The 19,146-nt window shown below is 42.8% G+C and overlaps 1 protein-coding gene across 1 annotated transcript in view; it reads left to right on the top strand.

Annotated features, from left to right (window-relative positions):
• FSTL4 (follistatin like 4) overlaps positions 1-19,146 on the top strand; it is a 182,702-nt gene that overhangs the window by 143,055 nt on the left and 20,501 nt on the right. The window contains exons 7-8 of the mRNA XM_042881584.1: positions 4,133-4,299; positions 14,736-14,856. Coding sequence (XP_042737518.1) covers positions 4,133-4,299; positions 14,736-14,856 — 288 coding nt within the window. The remainder of the gene's footprint in view (positions 1-4,132; positions 4,300-14,735; positions 14,857-19,146) is intronic.

Raw genomic sequence — 19,146 nt, 5'->3', positions numbered from 1 at the left:
TAATTTATAAGTGTGTTAGGCAGTGTTTTACGCATTCAGACCCACTCTGAACTGCCCTTAGTATTTGCAGTGGCCACATCCCATCCCAGGCAGTCACTCTGTGGCTGGCCAGATCTCATGGTCAGTTGTTGTACCTCACGTACAGTCATTTTAAAATCCATTAGCTGCAATCCTCTCAGGTTTAAGAGGTTCTAAAATTGATCTTCTCTATACCAAGCCAAACACTTTTCATCAAAAATATTGGAGAAAAAGGAATTAAAAAAGGAATATCTTATTTTATCCTCTTACCCACTAATTTCTTTGGCTTTCTTGATTCAGTTAGGTCCTCACCTGCAACTATAACCAGAAAGAAGGCTTCTATCTGTTGAAACAAATGCTAACATCACCTTTGACCTTTGTGCTGCAGTATTGGCCACAAGGCAATATAGAGGCGTACCGACCCAGTGCAGAGCCTGAACAAGAGCTGCAGGATTTGGGGAACTGAGTGAGGACAAAAGTTTGCGTCCCATTAAATCAGTCCCAACTTGACCAACTGCTGGGGAAGCACGATGTGTTTGGGGCTGTTACCCATGCTCCATTTCCCAAGCTAAAGGTCTGTGTGAATTAATTGGGAGGTGAGGATCTGTGTGTGAGGCTTTCTATAGCAGTGAGTTCTCCCATCCCTTGCTTCCAGCAGTGTTACGTTTTGGTACATTGTGTACTATGCAAGAGCCAGTTATAAGATTAAAAAATTATTTCCTTGTCCCTTCAGCATAATTTAAGCAATAAAGTCCTTTGCTCCGTATTCTGTTTTAGCAGGATGAGATACCCATGAACAAATGTAACAATGATTAAAGGTGGTAACAGTGTATTAAAAATATATTTTCTTTAGGTTTAAGTGAAAAGATCTAATTAATGATATGAAGCACTTTAAAAAAAACATGAAATCTTTTTCTGCGTAGTGTAGCACGAGCAAAGGCACGCAGGGAAACGACATTTACTATGTAAATTATCTCTACGCCGTGCTAAATCAATGAGTTTTCCTCCATAGATGCTCATTCCAGGTTGCTCCCTATAATGACCTCAATTATACATGTCTTCATTGTGAAATTATGATTGCCTTTGGCGGGCTGCAAATGACAGCAGAGGAAAGATTTCCGTGATAAAACAGCACAACAAGTAATACCTGCGTGCATTAGTATGCAGAGCGTGCAAAGGTGCAGCACAACTCCTGCTTTAGAGCCTTAAGAAATAAAATTGGAGAGGAGGAGGGGTGCAGGGAAACGTTTGGCAGTGCCTTGACACTTTTAACAAGAAAAGGAATTAGTGAGCCTTCACCATCTCAAACGTCTTGCGAGAAATTCCAATGGCGGCACGGCGGCGTGGTTGGCCCAATGGTCTGCACTGCGTCACAGCCCCTCTGGGATGGGGATAGCAGCAGAGAGAAGAGCTGTGAGGAGCAGGATTTCCCTGAACCGCCCTCCTGCCCAATCCTAGTGACTGTGATTTAATTTGGAGTTTGGCAAAATGCTGTAGGTGAACATGGTTGCATCTGTTCCTTCGTGAAGCTGATTGCTACCGAGCTGTCTTGAAGTACCCAAAGTTGAGTCACAAGCGTTGGGGATCCTACTGGTGGCAGATGGGTTACAAGAACCACTTTTTCCTCTCACTGCAGTAGGCTGAGAATTTGCTTCAGATGAAATATCAGTGAAGAATACAAGGTTTGACATGGCTTGATAAATAGGATAAGCTAGGAGTGATACTTGCAGAATCCATGGAATGTATGCAGAGCTACTATGCTTACATGCAGAATTTCCCAATAAACTTGAAATTGCCCCATTTTAGGGTCAGATTCCATTCCAGTCTGCGTTCTGCACGTGAGCATGCTTTGAATATTCCCCATTCATTTCTGTTTGGTTTTTATGTGTGTGGTAAAAAAAATCCTTTTATCTCGTAAAGATTTTTAAAAATAAAATGAGCAGCTCAATACTTAACCTAGAGGATTCCACCCAAGATCATTATGGTGACTTGAACAATTTGTACAACCAGCATCAGAGTGTTTGAGGTCTGCAACTTAAGTACAAGATTCTGATTTTTTTCTAAGCAGATTTGTGTTTTCAAACCAAGGAGCACAACCTTAATCTCCTTGCAGGGCATCTCTATTTCCATCCCAAGGCACCTGGTTGTGTAAGTGCATTTATTTTTTTTTTTTCTAGCGATGCCAAGAAAGCTGTGACTAAAACCGCACAACGTAATCCTTTATTAATAGAAAGACCCTTGAAAGTCAGTATGGTCGTGGTAGGATGCCTTCAAATATATTCCATAGAAGTATTTGAGGGAGGTATGTGATTATTTAAGTGATCTATCTATATTACGTACATGCTGTAGCCTGAAAAGTCCCATCCTGACCTGATTCAGTTCCTTGATGTGTGGCAGCCTTCCCAGGTGCCTTCTTAAGGGACCACAGGAGCTCGGGAACTGGGCAGTGTGAGAAATGGCACATAGAGTTGAGGAGAGCAGCTGTAAGAAGGAAAAAAGAATTCTCGTAAAGGAATGACCCTTTATTTCATTTCTCCTCAAGAAGAGATGGTCCTCATTAGCCCTATTCCGTGCTACAAATTATTGTAACTATCGATTCTTTATGCTGTCAAGTGTGCTCCAAATATTTTATTAATAAAAAAAGAGCTCTTTTTTTATGCAGAAAGTAACTGTTACCAGCACCTCAATGGGGTTTACGTGCTTCATGCAGGTGGGTGAAAGCACAGGGCTGGGGCACTGCATCCTACACTGACCCCAGTGTGAGATCTCCTCCTCCAGCACATACCCAAGGGTGATGCCTAATGAGATGTGGCTTAATGAGGTGGTGTGTAATGAGGTGTTCAATCCTGGCTTTGCTGCTAACCTGACTGTGGGTGGGTGATGTTCTCCTCTTTTTGCTCCTCCTCTGTCACTCCATCTGGACTTTAAGATTTCAGGGGCATAAAAGTTTGATGGCCAGATCTTCTTGTGTCTGCTCTATGGGAGTGACTGCACCCCGAGTAGTAGCATGATGTTGGTCAGACTTTCCTAATTTTTGATTGATAGATTGACAGCTGTTTATTTTAACTCATGGTGTTTCTAAGCAGTGCTGAGAATATTAAGTGGGAGAACAGCTCATGGCTGGCAGACATGGCATGCAATGTACTGATCTTTGCAACCCAAAATCAGCCTTGGGCCTCCAGTAGTGAATATGGTTTGTGGCACACTGCATTGACTTCTCGCTTGGGTGGAGGGATGCAGAGCTGCTCAGCATGGCTTCACAAGTGGGTTCTGCACGAGGGGCTCACAGTCATCAGATGGAGCCCTAAAGTCAGTCCTGTCGGCTGCCCAGATTGGGGAAGACATCAAATATTTTAATGAACAGATCTTCCAGAATTGTTACTTGAGAGTTTTAATAGCAGTTTTTCATGCAGAGAGTATGAAGAGATGGAGAATGTTCCTTGAAGAAGTAGGTGTTGGGTTTTATTGAGTACGCTTCTGTAGTGGAGGCCAGGTGAAGAGGATTTTACCACAAAAGCTGTTAACTCTTAAGGCAATATCACGTCTTAAGCTGTGACTTGAAATGACAAAGATGGTGTTTGCAGTCACTGAAAGTCAGCGGAAGAAAGTGCATGAGGCTTTTAAATCTTCTCAGTGTAAAGAGTGGTACACAGATCTTGTGTGGGTCACACTGCAGATATATGAGAATGAGCCTGATGAATAGGGTAGCTCTGCCAGCTGGTGCAAGGAAGGGAATATCACAAGCCCACGCGGTGTTTTGTAGTGTCAGCAATGCTGCACTTAGTTTTCTTAAAGCACACAGCCTGGGGCAGGGCAGCATCCATCTCTTTGGTCCCTGTTTGGGACCACATGCAGTGGGATGAGGACAGAGGGGCTTTGGGAGGTGGGAGGGGCTCATTCCCCAGGCCAAGTTTCTGTCTCAGCTGAGGCACTATAATGCCAGTGGGCTGTGAGCATTCCTTGATCCTCTCAGTGGGAAAGCTGAGAGGACCTTGGCTTTGTTGCTTGGAGATTTTTGTCTTTACACCCAACGCCTTGCTAAAATCCTTCAAAGTTATTCCTGGAATGGAGAAGAAAGGGAACTGTGGTGCTATTTGGTGTTATTCCTTTGCAGAGGTGCTCCGGCTCACACTGCCCGAGGAGCAGCGGGTCAGCATCACCACCATCACAGTGGGCCTCAGCACCATCCTGACGTGCGGCATCCGCGGGGCGCTGCGGCCGCCCATCATCTGGAAGCGCAACGGCATCATCCTCAACTTCCTTGACCTGGAAGACATCAATGTAAGTCCTGAGTTGCTCCGTCTCGTGTATTCAATGCGGCTTCATTTCACGGCGGATAGTTTGAAAGGAACAAGTTTTGTCTCGTTATTGTCATGGAAAAACAAAGCTGGTGTGATGTTTTGCTTTTATAGGAATGTCTTAATCGTAACAGCTGAGAGCGTGGGTTCTTGGGATGCTCAGGTTACTGCAAGTTGCTTAGCATTGATACTTCATCCCCTGTTCCTTGTTCAGTTCAGTGCAACCAGAGCAGCCCTGGAAAGCAGGGGAAGGAGCTCTCCACACCATTAACCTCTCAGCTTTCTCATTCCCAGTACAAAGCCGCAGGTTCATTGAGAGCATGAAACAACACATTTACGGCTGGCAGTGAAATCTCTCCTCTATCTAAATCAAATAAATCTGTTTCTCCCCTTTCCTTCGCCTTTCAGCCTGCTCCCATCTCTCACTGCTCAGGATTTCTGACGAGCACTTTAAAATATGGGGTAATTCAGCAGGGTGTGGTGATACCTTGGCAGGAAGGGAGATGGATCTCTTTTAATTCGCAGTGCTGGTCTGACGTGTGAGTCACAGTTGATAGTAAAAACAATACCTGAGTAATGGCGTAAACTTCCTCATTTATTTAATAACATTTAATTATGGAGAAACTGGAAAGTCATGTAGAAAAAATACGGTCCGTATTTAATTTCTCTTTGCATTACAGTACACAGTAAATCAGTTTTTATTTTAATTGCGCTACAGAAAGAGTTGATTTATATTTTTGTTCAGCTCTTGTTAATTTGATAACCACTCAGTTCAGAGTTGTTACAGCCATAGCTCCCTAAATTGTTGTGTATCCGGGATTGCTGAAATGCGAGAAGTCTTTGTTTTACTCTTTACTGCAACATAACACATTATTTGTTGCCTCTGCCTTAGTAGGAGCCTAGTGCACGCTGTCTGTAAGTGATTACTGTACACACAAATTCAGTAATTACAGCTATCTAAAATTTTTCTTTTAATGAAAGCAAAAATTACCTTTTCCAAATGCATTTCTTGTTGCCTTTTGGAGCGTGGCATGCAGTGTGAAACCAGCAAACGTCCCACTGCAGTGTTGGCAAGGTTTATAAGGAGCAGTGCTGAAGATGCTTAGGATTGCACAGCCAGCCCAAGGCTTGCAGAGCTGACAGGATTTCTTCCAGCCATCCATCAGTGCTGTGGTTGGGATAATGGCCGTTGGGTCACTGCACTAAAAATGCATGGAACACCACCAAGATGCAATACGCAAAATCCGCCGTTCCCTCCTGCAGTGGGAAAGTGGCCGACCTGACAGCTTATGGTCCTGTCCAAACATTCTTCAGAACAGATCTATTCCTCGATGCAGATTAAGCTGAGTAAAGATTACACTTGCTGCCAGCATGCTCAGTTTAATCCACAGCAAGCAAACTCAATGGCTTTGTGTGACCAGAATGTAGAAAGGAGCCTTTCTATGGGCAGCAATGTTTGCAGGGTTGATCTGAGAGGTCCTGTTTTGAGGCTCATGTTTGCTGCTGAGCCCAACTGAGTTAAAAGTGAAAGTCAGCTGTTCTGAAATCCTATTTCCTCATCCTCTGGAGCCTCGAGAGTAGTAATAGAATCTTTTGGCACAAACTACTGAAAATTCCAGGCATTTGTATTGTCTTTATGAAATTTTGGTTGTGATTGCATTGATTTATTTTTATTTTTAAAAGAATATTTGAAGCTGGTGTGTGAATGGAGCACAGAACGACAAACCTGGGAAGTGGAGCATAGAGGCATCCCTGGAGGACAGCATGTGGCTCTGAGGCTTTGTAACCCAACTGTTTTAATTAGGATTGGAGCAGTAAATTTTCAAGCTCAAATGCCAATTCCTTCGTAATTTAGTGCTGGTCCAAGTGGACTTCTGGTTTACTTATGAGTAATTCACTTGAGCATTTGTTGCTAAATGTTAGGAAGACTTAGGTCTTTGAACATAAACTGGATCCTGCATGATTACACACTCCTTGGACAGTCCCATGCAATAGCAGGAAAAAAAACATAGTTTTTTATCTGTTTGAACTGATATCACTGAGAAACCATATAAACAGAGCACTCAGGCTCTTACAAGGAAGCAAAACGGGATTTATGCTCAATTTTGATGTTTTGAGTGTCAGTTTATGATCCCTCTCACCTTGTCATAGAACACCTGGTGCTATTGCACATCAGCATTTTTTTTAATCTAATAAACACTTGAGCATCTTTTCCATCTTTAATTAAGCTGTAAAGCTCTTCATATTCCATATGCACCATTGCCATCTGCATTCTGGTGACTTGAGGTGAGGCAACGTGGGGGGCTGTGACCCTTTTATTTCCCCCTCTGGGCAATGTGTCTGTGGCTGCCCAGGTGGGCCCTTGCATGGCTGGGTGCCCTTGTTGGGAGCTCAGGTGGAGATGGCTCTTTGGAAGCGTGAGCATGCCTGTGCTTGGGGTTAATTCTTGCCTGTAGGCACCAGGAGCAGAGCTGCAGTGTTTGCTTTGAGGTTGCAGCTTGGGGCAGCCCCTCGTGGGCGCAGAGAAGGACATAAAGCAATCATCTCTTTAAGGGCATCGACAGCGGGGAAGTGAGGGCAGCGTGCTTCTTAATACACTTGAAGTCAGTTAATGAAATTACTTCAGTTTTCTTTTAGAGTGCCTCGAGCAGAAGCTCAATTGCATTTCTGCTTTTCACAATAAGGTTAGCAATTTGACTAATTGGAAGTGCAACAGGAGATTAATTGTACCTTTTTAAGTTGAAGGAAATCCTCCCTGCTCCTGGCACAGTGGTAATCACACAGAAACCTACAGGATATTCATGCACTTGGAAAAATCCTTGTATTATATTTCAATTAAACTCTTTCTCTTCTAAGTGCTAATTGAGGAAATCAGATGAAAATATTGGTCCAAGTCAGAAGAAGCAGAGCTCTTCAAAGACGATGTGAGCACAGCAGAGGGAAGGAACCACTGCAAAGTCCTTTGTGGCTTTATTCCCCTAAGATGGTTGATAGATGTGGTATGAGAAGGTTGACTGTGTTCCAAATTAATACTAGAAGTGACAAGTTCAACAAAAACCGAAGTAATCCGAAATTCATGCAGAACTGAGAGGCTGAAGATTACTGTAATGCCTGGATGTTTACGTGCTTTACTTAAATCATTTTTATGAGATATCTCGAGTGGCAACAAAGTATTAATAACTTTCCATTTCTCTCTTAATCAGAAGCTTTCATAAGCAACATTAATTTGTCTTGTTGGTGAAGAGCTCTGTTAATGAGTTGCCACATAGCTGGTACAAAAGAGCCATCTTAATGGTACATGTAATTAAATGATTTTTCTTGCAAACACTTAAGATTGCTTTTTGCATGAAAATATTATTTATTCATACATTTCCCATCCAGGTTATTTTATCCATTATAAATGCTTTTGCAGCTGTACTAAAAAAAAGTCACATCAACTTTTCTGGTGAAGAAAATAACTACAGTGTAGCTGAAATGGGTGAGGTTGTGATAGCTGCAAATTGATGTTTGACTACAAATAGCAAACTGGTTAAAATGTGTTATCTTTCAAAATAATATCCTTCTGCCTCCCAGGAAAAAGCAATATGCTGTCCTAAATCTGTGATTATGAAAGCATTCCTCAATTTGAAAACATAAAAAAAACTCCTCGTGGAATTAAATGTATTTATAGGGTATTGTTTCATGTGATTTAACATTATCTGGAGAAAAATACATCAATTTATGAACAAAACTTGTAAACAAAAGCTTATCTATAGCAGCACGATGAAAACGTACACAAACAACAGAGAAGAGCATATTATCATAAGAAAACAAGTGTAACAGAGCACAGGTGGATAAGAACTTGGTGAGTTACCAATATGACGCAAATAGCTTGAACTAATTCATGAGCAGTTCTCATTGTTCTTTTCATGTTCATCTGTACAGTTTAACCCAGATCTACATTAGATCATTAGTTCAGAAATGCACTCTTTGTTGCTCGTGTTTGAAACGTGGGATGCTACATTTCTGCAGATGCCGAGTAGGGGAGCACGTCCTTCCTCTGCAAAAGAAATCCTCATCTGGGAACAAATGCAAGACTCCAGAGCCAGCTCCCCTCAGGGGAAGCACTTGGGGAATGAAGGCTTTCTCCTAGTCTGATTTAAAAAAAAGAAATCAATAATGGCCCTAAAAAGCATTGCTCCTGGGAGCTAACAACGTGTGGCCTGTCATTCGTTTGCTATTGTCACTTGTGTGTATCGATTAGCTGATCTTGCAGAAAGTACAGGGAGAGGGTGTCCATCCAACATGAGATCCACGTGCCAAATTCTTGATGTCTTGAGTGCTCATCTCCGGAAGAGACCAGTGCCAACTTCATGCAGGTTCAGTTGTGTAATGCTTGGAGACCAAAGCAAATGGCCAACCTTAAAAGTAGAAGTCAGCTGGACCATATTGCTCGTTAGAACAGACTGCATGAAGTAGATACGTCCCTGTTGATGGTGCTAGTGTAATTCCATTGTTAAATAATAAAAAGATCAGGTGTGAATAACCCTACTTAATACCCTGCTGATAGGAATGAGGCCCTTAAAATGATCACACCTGAATGTTGCAGTAATACAGTGATGTGGGTACATTACAGGAACTTGCATATTTAAAGCCAAATTTCTTTCTTTTTCAAATCAAAATTTAAGAAATTACTCAGTGCTTGTAGTGTCTCAGGTCTCGGAGGCTCTAAAATAGAGGTCAGGTGGAAAATTAACGCTTACAGTATTTTCTGAATATGTCATTTCTCACTTTTCTCTAGTAAAGTCCACAGAAGTTGGATGCACTTGGTGCCTTCAGTGGGAGAGCATAATTTTGTGTCACGGCCCAAAGTTTGCAGGTGATTACTGCAGATGCAGGAATACTTCCATGGGGACAGTGCAGTTGTTCACCTGGTCCTAACTGTCTGTAGATGATAAGGGTTCACCTCCCTAAACTTGTCATTTTTGTGGAGGAAGGCTTTGTCCCAGCAGCCTGGGTGGTTTGGTTTGTACTTCTTCCAGATGGGCACAGACCTCGTGAAGTTTTTGAGACACATGAGATGAGATGTGAGATGTGACTCCTAGAGATGAATTGCATACGCTCTGTCTGGGTTTTATAACAGGAGAGCTATAAATACAGTGTGAAACTTCTAAAAATGAGCAGGAAGAAAGGAGCGAGCCAATTAAAATCATCTACTGTGAAGTGCTGAGTTAACTGGGCTGGCATGCTTACAGAAAGCATCAGAAGGGTTCTGATGGTGAGGTGGATTAGGGCTCTTTGGAATCAGATGTGCTGTCCAACAGTTGCTCAGGCTGATGCAACCAAGATTTGGGTTACCAACCAAAGTCTCTGCCTCTGTGCCCTCGGTAGAAAGCCGGAGTTGATGCATCCTGTTTTCTCCCAAAGTCAGTTGTTGTTTGATCAGACTCGTTGCTTTTCTCTGCAATGGGTGGTAGATCCGATTAATAGACACGCTTCACTGAATCATCCCTCCTTCCACCAGCAGGAAGACCCACCGTGGATTTTCTTCTTCGTATCATCTCTCTGGGTTTCTGAGGATATAAAGTCATCCATTTTTTATCTGTGCTATAATTGTACGGTTATTTTAAAAGGCTGTATCCAAATAAGTCAAGAAAAAACTTTTTCTGGCTCACCAGCAAAGTCTTCTGTTGTGCTAAATTCTTTAAGCAGCAAAACAGGAACAGAGATAAATTAATATCCCACTGGGCTGTGTTTGCAACAGTTTTCTGGCATTTGCTTAAGGCTGAATTTTTCTCCATGTAGAGCACTAAAGTGTGAGATGCCGTGTGTAAAACCAAGAACAAATAATATTAATGAAGCATAAGTTCTCAGCCTGTCTCTGGGAATGAATTATTAAGAGCACCAAAGAAAGTGATTTAAGAGGCCATGACTAATTTAGTTTTTATTATTTTTATATGAATCACTCATGAGTCTATTGTAAAAAAAAGATCAGAGACGTTTGATTAGTGTGGAGAAATCACTTTCCAAGTGATAGCCATTGTTGGAGATTTTGCATAATAATAATCTCATTAAATGCTTGGGTACATTTTGTTTTAAAATCCCGTAAACATTATCAGAGAGAGATTTCCAGGACTCTGAGGATCAGGCAGGCTTTTTAAAGCAAGCGGTTGAATTTTCATCTCTGTGTTGGCTGTTATGAAAGTGTGACGGCGTTGATTTCCCTCTAGTGGAAACCCAGTGGCACCAGCAAAGCCTCAGCGCCAGGACTGGCTTTGTCTGAAGGAGGTACCAGAGCTGTGAGAAGGTTTCCTTGAGCTCATCTAGGTTTGTTCCTTCCAACCATTTGAGACTAGTTTGGGTTTGTTTTCCTCCAGTAAATGGAAGTTATTCTGGCCTTCTATTCCAAGGCCAGGCTGGATGTGGCTCTGGGCAGCTCAATCTGGTGGTTTGGTGACCCTGCACATAGCAGGGGTTGGAATGAGATGAGTGTTGTGGTCCTTTGCAACCCAGGCCATTCTATGATTAAAAAAAAAAACAGAAAACCAAAAAAAACCCCTAATCTGCCAAATGCCAATTGCTCTTTAAAATAAGACCTCCTGGAAAATGGTTCCTTTTTGCCAGAATTTCAAGACATTTCCCATATGTTCCCCCTCTGTGTCGGAACAACCCCAAGTCCTGTTGGAAAGCTTTCTGACAAGGAAAACACGTGGATTCCATCGCAGTGTCGGCAGGCTGCCCCAGCACTGTGCCCGCTCCCATCCCTGCGTGTCAGAGCTGGAGATTTGTGGCATTCCAGCTCCATAACACATCGCACCTGTGTCAGAGCAGGAGCTGGATTTACAAGCAATAGGTGATGTTTTACACATTTCTAAGCGCCGTGTCTCCGAGCAGCAGCAGATTGCATGACCAGGGAATGCATTAGAAAGGAGGAATGGGTAAATAAATGTGAAAAATCTTCTGTTTGGAGGAATTGATGCCTTGGGTAATCAGTGGTGATGGAAGGGAAATTCAGTACAAAAAAGTGCATATCCATTTTTTTTTTTTTTTTGGATCTGCTTTGTTATTTTTTGAAATGGAGTGTGTGCAGTGGCAACTTGGGCTGTGTGTTTCAGATTACTGAGCAGTTATCAATTTAAATGCAGGGTGGTGGTTTTCTTTTAATCTTGAGAAGTTCAAATGTATCCCGAGATCACTTAATCAGCCCTTTGTTTGAAGGGTAGCTGCAAGGTGTAAAAGAAGCTCATGAAGGGCAGAGAACTTTGATTCCAAAAAGAGAGAAAGAACACGAGATGAAGTGCTGGGGGAGTCCATTTGTCAGCTGTCACTAGATGACCTTATCAATTATGAGAAATTATAAGCACTGCTTGCTGATTTTTTTTTCTTTTAGTTTTTAACCCAGAACGTATAACATTATTTTATAATGAAATTGATAAAATGGAGGTGAGAACACCTTGTCCTTACCTGACTGCTTTCCTTGCAAGCTTTGCTGTTGCTCTGTAGCTGTTAGAAGGGCTTCTGCCTCTTGCTCATACATTTACATCGCTTCTATTTCTTCCCCTTCACAAGAAAACTCAGCTTCAGCAGTAACAGAGGATAACTATGCCCCAGAAGTGACTTTCTTCCCTTTCTCCTGCTTGCTTATCCTTTGTCATGGGTCTGTACATAAACATGTCTCTGCAGTTTGCCTTTTTGCATAGAAGGGGAATTGTAGGGCAGACCCAGCTCCCAGGGTTGCACAGCAGTGTGACTTTGGGCAGCCATGAGATGCTCTGCTTGAAAGGTGTGATAGCTTTAGGGGGGAAGAATTGTGTTACATCATTTTTATAGATGCTTATGGCTCCTGAGTGCTTTCAGGCTTGTGGTGACTTGGGAACTTGGCTTTGCAAGCCAAAGCCATCTGAAAAAGTCAAAGCACACAGAAATGTTTCCTCTACCTTTTTCAAGCATGAATTCTTCTTGTTCCCTTTGCCTATTTCAACCTCTTCCCTCCAGTTCTCCCCTAGAAACCTTACGTGAATGTGTTTGTATGGAGGGGTGGCTGGGAGGATGGATGGATGGATGGTGGAACAAGCTCAGAACTTGACTCTAAAGAGATTTTATGGTAAATGGTTTTTGAGAAGTTTTATTGGGAAAAAATTGCACCTTTATATAATGGAGAATAAACAGCAAGTGTTTGTGCATAAGAATGCATGCATATATATCAAATGTAACCGTGAAATCTTCATGCACTAATTACATCCACAGGGAAACACAGGGAGAAACTGTAAGCTGCAATAAATAAGCACACGGGAAGAATCACTGATTTGTTACAGAATTCAACTTTCTTTTTGTAGCAACAGAAGATTCAGTATTGAACCTAAATCTGGTGATTACGTTTTCCTTCCCATCCCTAACCCTGGGGTTCTCAATAATGTTGTGGTCTCATGTGAGCTCTAATGTAGAGCAGATTATTTCCCTTCTGAGCCTGACAGGAAGGGTACAGCATCGTCAGAATTGCATTTGATGACCTTTTTTAAGTGCTGGAAGACAGAAAATAGTTTTTTAAATGCTATAAACCATGCTTTTACCAACAAAAGCTTCTCTTTACAAGAAAAATGCATTTGGAGAGGAAGAGAATAATCCTGTAATCTGGCATCAGTTTGTTTTTTATAAGAGTTATTGTATTAAATGTATTACGTTAATACGTTTGTATGGGTTGAAAAAAAAACAGGCTGTCCATAAAAAGCCAATTACAGAGCACAGACCAAGCATTCACAATATTTTGCTGCGATATCTTTTCAGTTCTAAGCACATTGCTTCCTTTAAGATTGCATTCTCCTGTATTTCTACCACTCCGTATAAATCATTCCATAAAAATGGTCGTCTTGCTTTTATTGACCTGAACTCAATCTGAGTTGCTTTGGGCTTAACTTGAAAAACTGTTATTGAGTCCCCTCTGCTGCAAGCGTTGTCTCTCTCTCGTGCAAATATCATTTGAGCAGGGGTGATAGCTCTTCCATTTGCGGTTATTCCTGCACCTTTGTTTTTCAGCAGGAAAGATCTAGCTGGCCAGAAAGCAGGCAAATGCTGGAAACGGGAAATTTTCAGTGTATATTATCTGTGATGTATTGGGGAGCTTAACCTCATTCTGGATGCCCAATCTGCCTGACACCCAAAGCACCACTTGTGTCTGAGATGCTTTTGGTTGTAGATAACGAATTTCAGGGGCATCTTTGGCTTTGTTCTTGCTCAGATCTGTGCATGTCAGAGCAGCAGCACGCCATGGGCAGTGGAGAGCAGAGGCAGTGCCCTTGTTTCTGTCCCCCTCTGGATCAGAAGAGAAACAAAATGTTGTCCCACCTGCAAGCTCTGCCTTGTAGTATGTCTAAAAATCAGGGAAGACCCCACGCTTCCCTTTGCTGCCCCAGGGCTTGGCTGTGGGGAGGAAGAGCAGCAGAAGGATTGCACAAGGAGTGTGACTTTGCCATTCCAGCTCTCCAACACTCACCCTGTTGCGCTGGTTTCATGCCACCCTGATTATTAATTGCTTTTTACCTTGCTTTTGTGATGAAATTGTGTGAGGAGTTGAATTTAGCATGCTTCATGCATGGAGTTAATTAAGGGGAAATCATTCTTTAAGCTCATTAACTGTTCTTAAAGTATATTCTCCTGAGTTTCCGTGAAGGTATGAACACTTTGGGGGCTGTAAATAGAGTAACAAAAGAAGCTGCTTTGTGTACCCATCAGTGCTACCATTCTGTTAACTATAATTTGACATATATTCCTAAACAGAGCAGTTATGCAAAATATTCAGTGCCCAAACCTCCCTAATAGCAGACTTGCACCCTGCTGACAAGCAAACATTGCAGCGTGACAGCAGATGTGGGAAAGGGAAGGGATAAAAAGAAGGATATTTGTCAGCCAGTTATGGATGAAGGCAGGCTGACTCCAAGAAGTTTCTCTGACAGAAAGCCTTTGTTTTTTTTTCCCTGTCTTCTGCCTGGGATGTGGTCTGAGAGCTGACAAACAGCCTCAGCTCTTCCTCATCAAGTCTCAAGGTTACCGTGTGTTTCCTGAGGGCCAGCACAGCTAAAGGAAGCCTCAACCCACCCCAGAGTTGTGTGCTGTGCACCTGAGGTTAACGGCTAGATGTTAAATTTCTCTATAAATTAAACAGCTGGAGATTGCTATCTTTTTTTTATGTGCAAAAAGCACCTTGTTAACAACCGGCACAAAAGTTCATATTCTCAGATGAGTTACTTTGCCTTACTCTGAAATTGCTGCTCATTTTCTTCTTCACATTGATTTATGAACTCTGAAATTTGCTGTTCGGAATGCAGGCTGTGTTCCCAAGCTGTGCTGCTCTCCAAACCGCTGAGCAGGTCACCTCCCTTCCCGCGGTGCGTAACACGCTTTTACTAAATAATAAGGTGCCTTTCCTGTCTTTTGTTGCTACAGGATTTTGGAGAAGACGATTCCCTCTACATCACCAAGGTAACAACTATTCACATGGGCAATTACACCTGTCATGCCTACGGCTATGAAGAGCTGTATCAGACCCACATCCTTCAGGTGAATGGTTAGTAAATGGCATGTGTGACAATCCACTGAAAATGTTCCTGTAAGCAAAGCTGTGGGTTAATCTCCTTCGCACAAAGACACGAAGAGCCACGCAACAAATTGGCTTTGTGTAGCAGAGCAGAGGCACCAGCAGTTGGCTCACTTGTGCTATCACACGGGCAGTCGAAAGAAAGGGAGCACGGGGAGACGTGTGCGCCGTTAGCTGGGCTGTAGCTGGCACTGACAGCTTGTTTTACCATTTGTGTAGCATTTCCAGAGAGTTTTAGAGCAGTGTTTTGGAGCCTCTCTAGGACTAATGACTGCTTTTGTTGCTTCAGTACTTTCATTTTCCAGAGAATAACTTTTGTTGCATGAAATAGGCCAGGATATTTAAATAAATACAGCACTATGTTTCTAAAACTAGTGATCCACCTCACAGCAATATACAAGTCGTTACCTGGCTGTAGCCAGCTTGGTTGAGCAGAAGGCTGTTCACATCAGCTGAAGGCATTTTGCTGGGCTGCAAAATGAGGGCAAATGGTTTTCCGAGTGAGAAAACCACGCGGGCCATATTCCAGCATCTCATTCAGCCATGTTTGAGCCTGGTGGGACTTTCATTCAGATGTTTGCCATCTTTCCTCTGGGTTAGACTCAGTTGGGCTGAGTTTAAGATTACATTGACTCAGATGGGTGTTTCATGCGCCATTTGTTTCATGCCCATCCTTCCCTTGCACAGAGCAAGGGACACATTTCAGTCCCTGCCTGCAGGTCCCTCTGTGCTGTACCCATGTGATATAATCCCACAGCTAATCCAGCCCACTGGGTGTGATTCATGTTCCCATTTTGTGTCCAGTTCGTACAGGAATGGGATACAGATGTCACTGTCCCACTCTTTGTTGGGGTGAGAATGAGAACACAAGGAACCAACAAAATCACGGTCCAACTTGAAACCTCATAAATCCTATCCCGTCTTTACTTCAGATTTCTCTGTGTTCTGCTATGAATGTATCAAATCAGCAGCTTTGTTACAGTTGATCCTTTACAAGGAAAATTACTGTTTAGTTACTTCTGTAGGTGTGCACAGACCTCTGCCAAAGAGAGCTTATCAGCAGATGAGAGCAGGTAACTACACCCGGTTAACAGAGGCTGATACAAAGGGAAACAGCACAAAGAGACATTTAGGCACTTTAGGGATGCTCGGATGTTGGGTGGAGGTTTGGCTGCAGCTCAGGTCTTCGGCCATGGCTCCATGCTCCACCCATGCGAGTGCCTGGGGAAGAGCGCGAAGCATCCGCTTGATTTGAATGAAAACAGGCTTAATGTTTCCACATAATAATTTGTCATCTTTTGAGAGAGTAAACTGCGAAATCTGAGCAATATGGATAACTAGATTGTGTGTGCTGCAGCTGGGAAAATAGGTTTCCTTCCTCAAAGTGCCATTTGTTTGACAAATGGCAGCTGAAAGGAAAGCATGCTAACAACTTAATCCCGTTATATTATGTGATATATTATGAGGCCTGAATGGAGTTTAGTTGGCAGGCGACAATGTAGTCTTTATCATCACTGAGAATTTAAGGCCCAAATGCTTTGAAACTAAAACCAGAATGGGAGGAAAGCTGAGGGGAGTGCAGGGAGGGCTGTGCTCATGTTTCAGAGCTGCAGTGTGCTTGTGCCTGCTGCTTGGGTTGAACTCCATGTTTGCTTTTTAAGTGGAAGTTTCATAGCATAGCTGCATGTGGGTTTTCTTATTAGTGCAAGAACTCAATTATACAAAAATAAAAAGGAATAACTATATTAATATTATTATTATTATTTTATATGTTGTATTTTCAGTGTTGCTACATGGTCATTAAACACTGCAGAAAAATGCTGTGCATTCTGCTGTCAGCCCAGGCTCACTAGAAAACTACAGCTACAGAAAGGAGACTGTAGTGAGGTGGGAGCCAGCCTCTGCTCTTGGATAACAGCAATAGGATGAGAGGGGATGGCCCTACATTGTGCCAGGGCAGGTTCAGCTTGGGTATGAGGGAAAACTTCTTCTCCAAAGAGCAGTCAGGCACTGGCACAGCTGCCCAGGAAGTAGGGGAGTCATTGTCCCTGAAGTTATTCCAGAATGGGGGGATGTGACACTTGGGGATATGGGCAGTGAGCGTAAGGGTGGGCTGGGGTTGGATGTGGTGATCTTAGAAGTCTCTTCCAACCTGAATGATTCTATGAAAACACTGTAGAATGAAAACACTTTGTTTTAGAGCACCAGGTATTCTCAGAGGAGCTGCTAGGCTATGCAGAACCAGGCTGCCCACATCCCCAAGTTCCCCCCTCTCCTGCTGGTGGCATTGCTTCTGTAGCTGCTGATGGTGGGGCTGCAGGGTCGATGGCAGCACAGCGCTGCTCGCCCTCAGACACATCCCGAGGCTGAGCGCATCTCAGAAATCCTTCTTGCTTTTTAGAACCATAAAGGACAAATTGAGGAATTTCTTCTGACAGGAGAAGAGGGGAAAAGCTGAGCTGAACTGAGTGAAGATGTAGAGAATCTAAGTATAGTTCATTGTCTCTGTTCAGCGCTGGGGACTCTCTCTGTCTGTCTGCATCAGGCTGAAAACTCCATCTTCAATGTGGACTTTTTGCTGCTGCTGTTCTGTATTAGGCTAAAGCTGTAAGGGGATGTGACAGCAGTAAGTCAGCCAGAACTGGGATGTATCTGCTTGCGTGCCTCCTCCAGGGAGGGGATAATACACTTCTAACATCAAACAGACAGTTCGGATTTAGTTTTTGTTTTGTTCTGTTTTATTCTACAAAAAACAATCTGATTTTTTTTTTTTTTTTTTTCCTTTCATTTGAAATAGAGAAAACTCCAAGTTTCTCTATGGGGAATAAAGAGGGAAAGAAGAACCGCTTGGAAGCAGTGGGTTTATCCCCAGTCCTTGCCAAGCTCTGTGTCTGTGCAGGCAGGCCCCCACTTTGGGCAGGTTTCAGTTGATTCAGTGCCTTTGGGAGGTGTAGTCCCTCTCCCAGGGTCCTCTGATCCTTTTTGTACTGTCTGGCTCATTGCTGAGGCTCATAGCTTCAGCTTACAAGGTCTTTTCCTTTTATTGCCTTTTTCTCCTTAAAATAATCCGATCCCAGCCACATACATCCTCTTTGGATGCTCTGTTTTGTTGGTTTTTTTTCTGACCTAGCTGAAGGGGGGGAAATGCCATGCAATGCTTCCCTGGTATCCACATCTAAGTACACAGAATCAGGTGAAGCATGCAGTTGTTGGACCTCTGTGGTACCTGAGCAGGTATCCAAACAATACTGCCCTGGTGCTCCTGTGCAAACTACTGAACAAACCCACTGAAATATTTATCAGAACTTTTAGTGCAGGGCTCCAGGAAGCTTAATGTGCAATATTCATCAGGACTTGCTCAGCTCTTCTGGGATCCCATAAATAACAGGGAGAGCCCAGAGGCTCCCGTGGACAAACCGAGGTGAGAGCTCTGCTAAGCAGAAAGCGTGAAGCCCACCATGTGGATGGCCCAAACCCCTGGGTAGTGTTTGCTGAGCAAGGGGCACAAAGCACACGTGTGACATGTGGTTGGGGTATCTTCAGAGTGGGCTCACTGACCTTAGGATCCCCAGCAGTTATAAAGTGTAGATCAGTGCCTTTATAGATGTGGCCCTTCGTGCCTGTGGAAAAAACAAACCTATTGAAAGGCAGCGCTGAGTTGAGGAATGAAAAATTCATCTTGGGTGCTGTGACTTTGATCAGGAAAAGTGAAGAACAGTAGGAAAATTATGTTCTCTCCTGTGTATGGATATTGCTTGGGAAATGTGTTCAGCATGCACCGACTGTAGGGAAGAAAGGCCATTTATCACTTTCAAGAGGAAAAAGAGTTGGTGAGGATAAAGAATCTCATAAAATTGTAATCAACTATGAAAATTGATAGTTTGCAAATCAAGAGACTGCTGAGTGTGGGGCATCATTTTCCTTGGTCCTTGCACTCTGCAAAGCATCAGCATAAATCAGAATATTGTATTCCTTGAAACTAGTTGGAAAAAAAACAATTCAATCTTCAGCCCAATGTCCAATAGGACAAGTTTTCAAATAACAGAGATGTTTTAAACGCAGGTTTTGTTAATGTGGCATTTCAAGAGAAAATACATAGGGCTGGAAACTCCTTTCAAATCATAAATAGGAAGATTAAACATCTGAAATGAATGATTAATGTATTAATTTAAATAACCACTGCAGTATATAGGTGCTGCAGCAGCAATGTATGTCTTTAGGGCTTGATAGTGCTATCTGTAGCCATCATGTGCTTTATCA

The sequence above is a fragment of the Lagopus leucura genome, unplaced genomic scaffold (assembly GCF_019238085.1).
Source record: "Lagopus leucura isolate 7727_CA_CO unplaced genomic scaffold, USGS_WTPT01 Super-Scaffold_100030, whole genome shotgun sequence".
Classification (NCBI taxonomy): Eukaryota; Metazoa; Chordata; class Aves; order Galliformes; family Phasianidae; genus Lagopus; species Lagopus leucura.
This window is presented reverse-complemented; position numbering and strand designations above follow the sequence as displayed.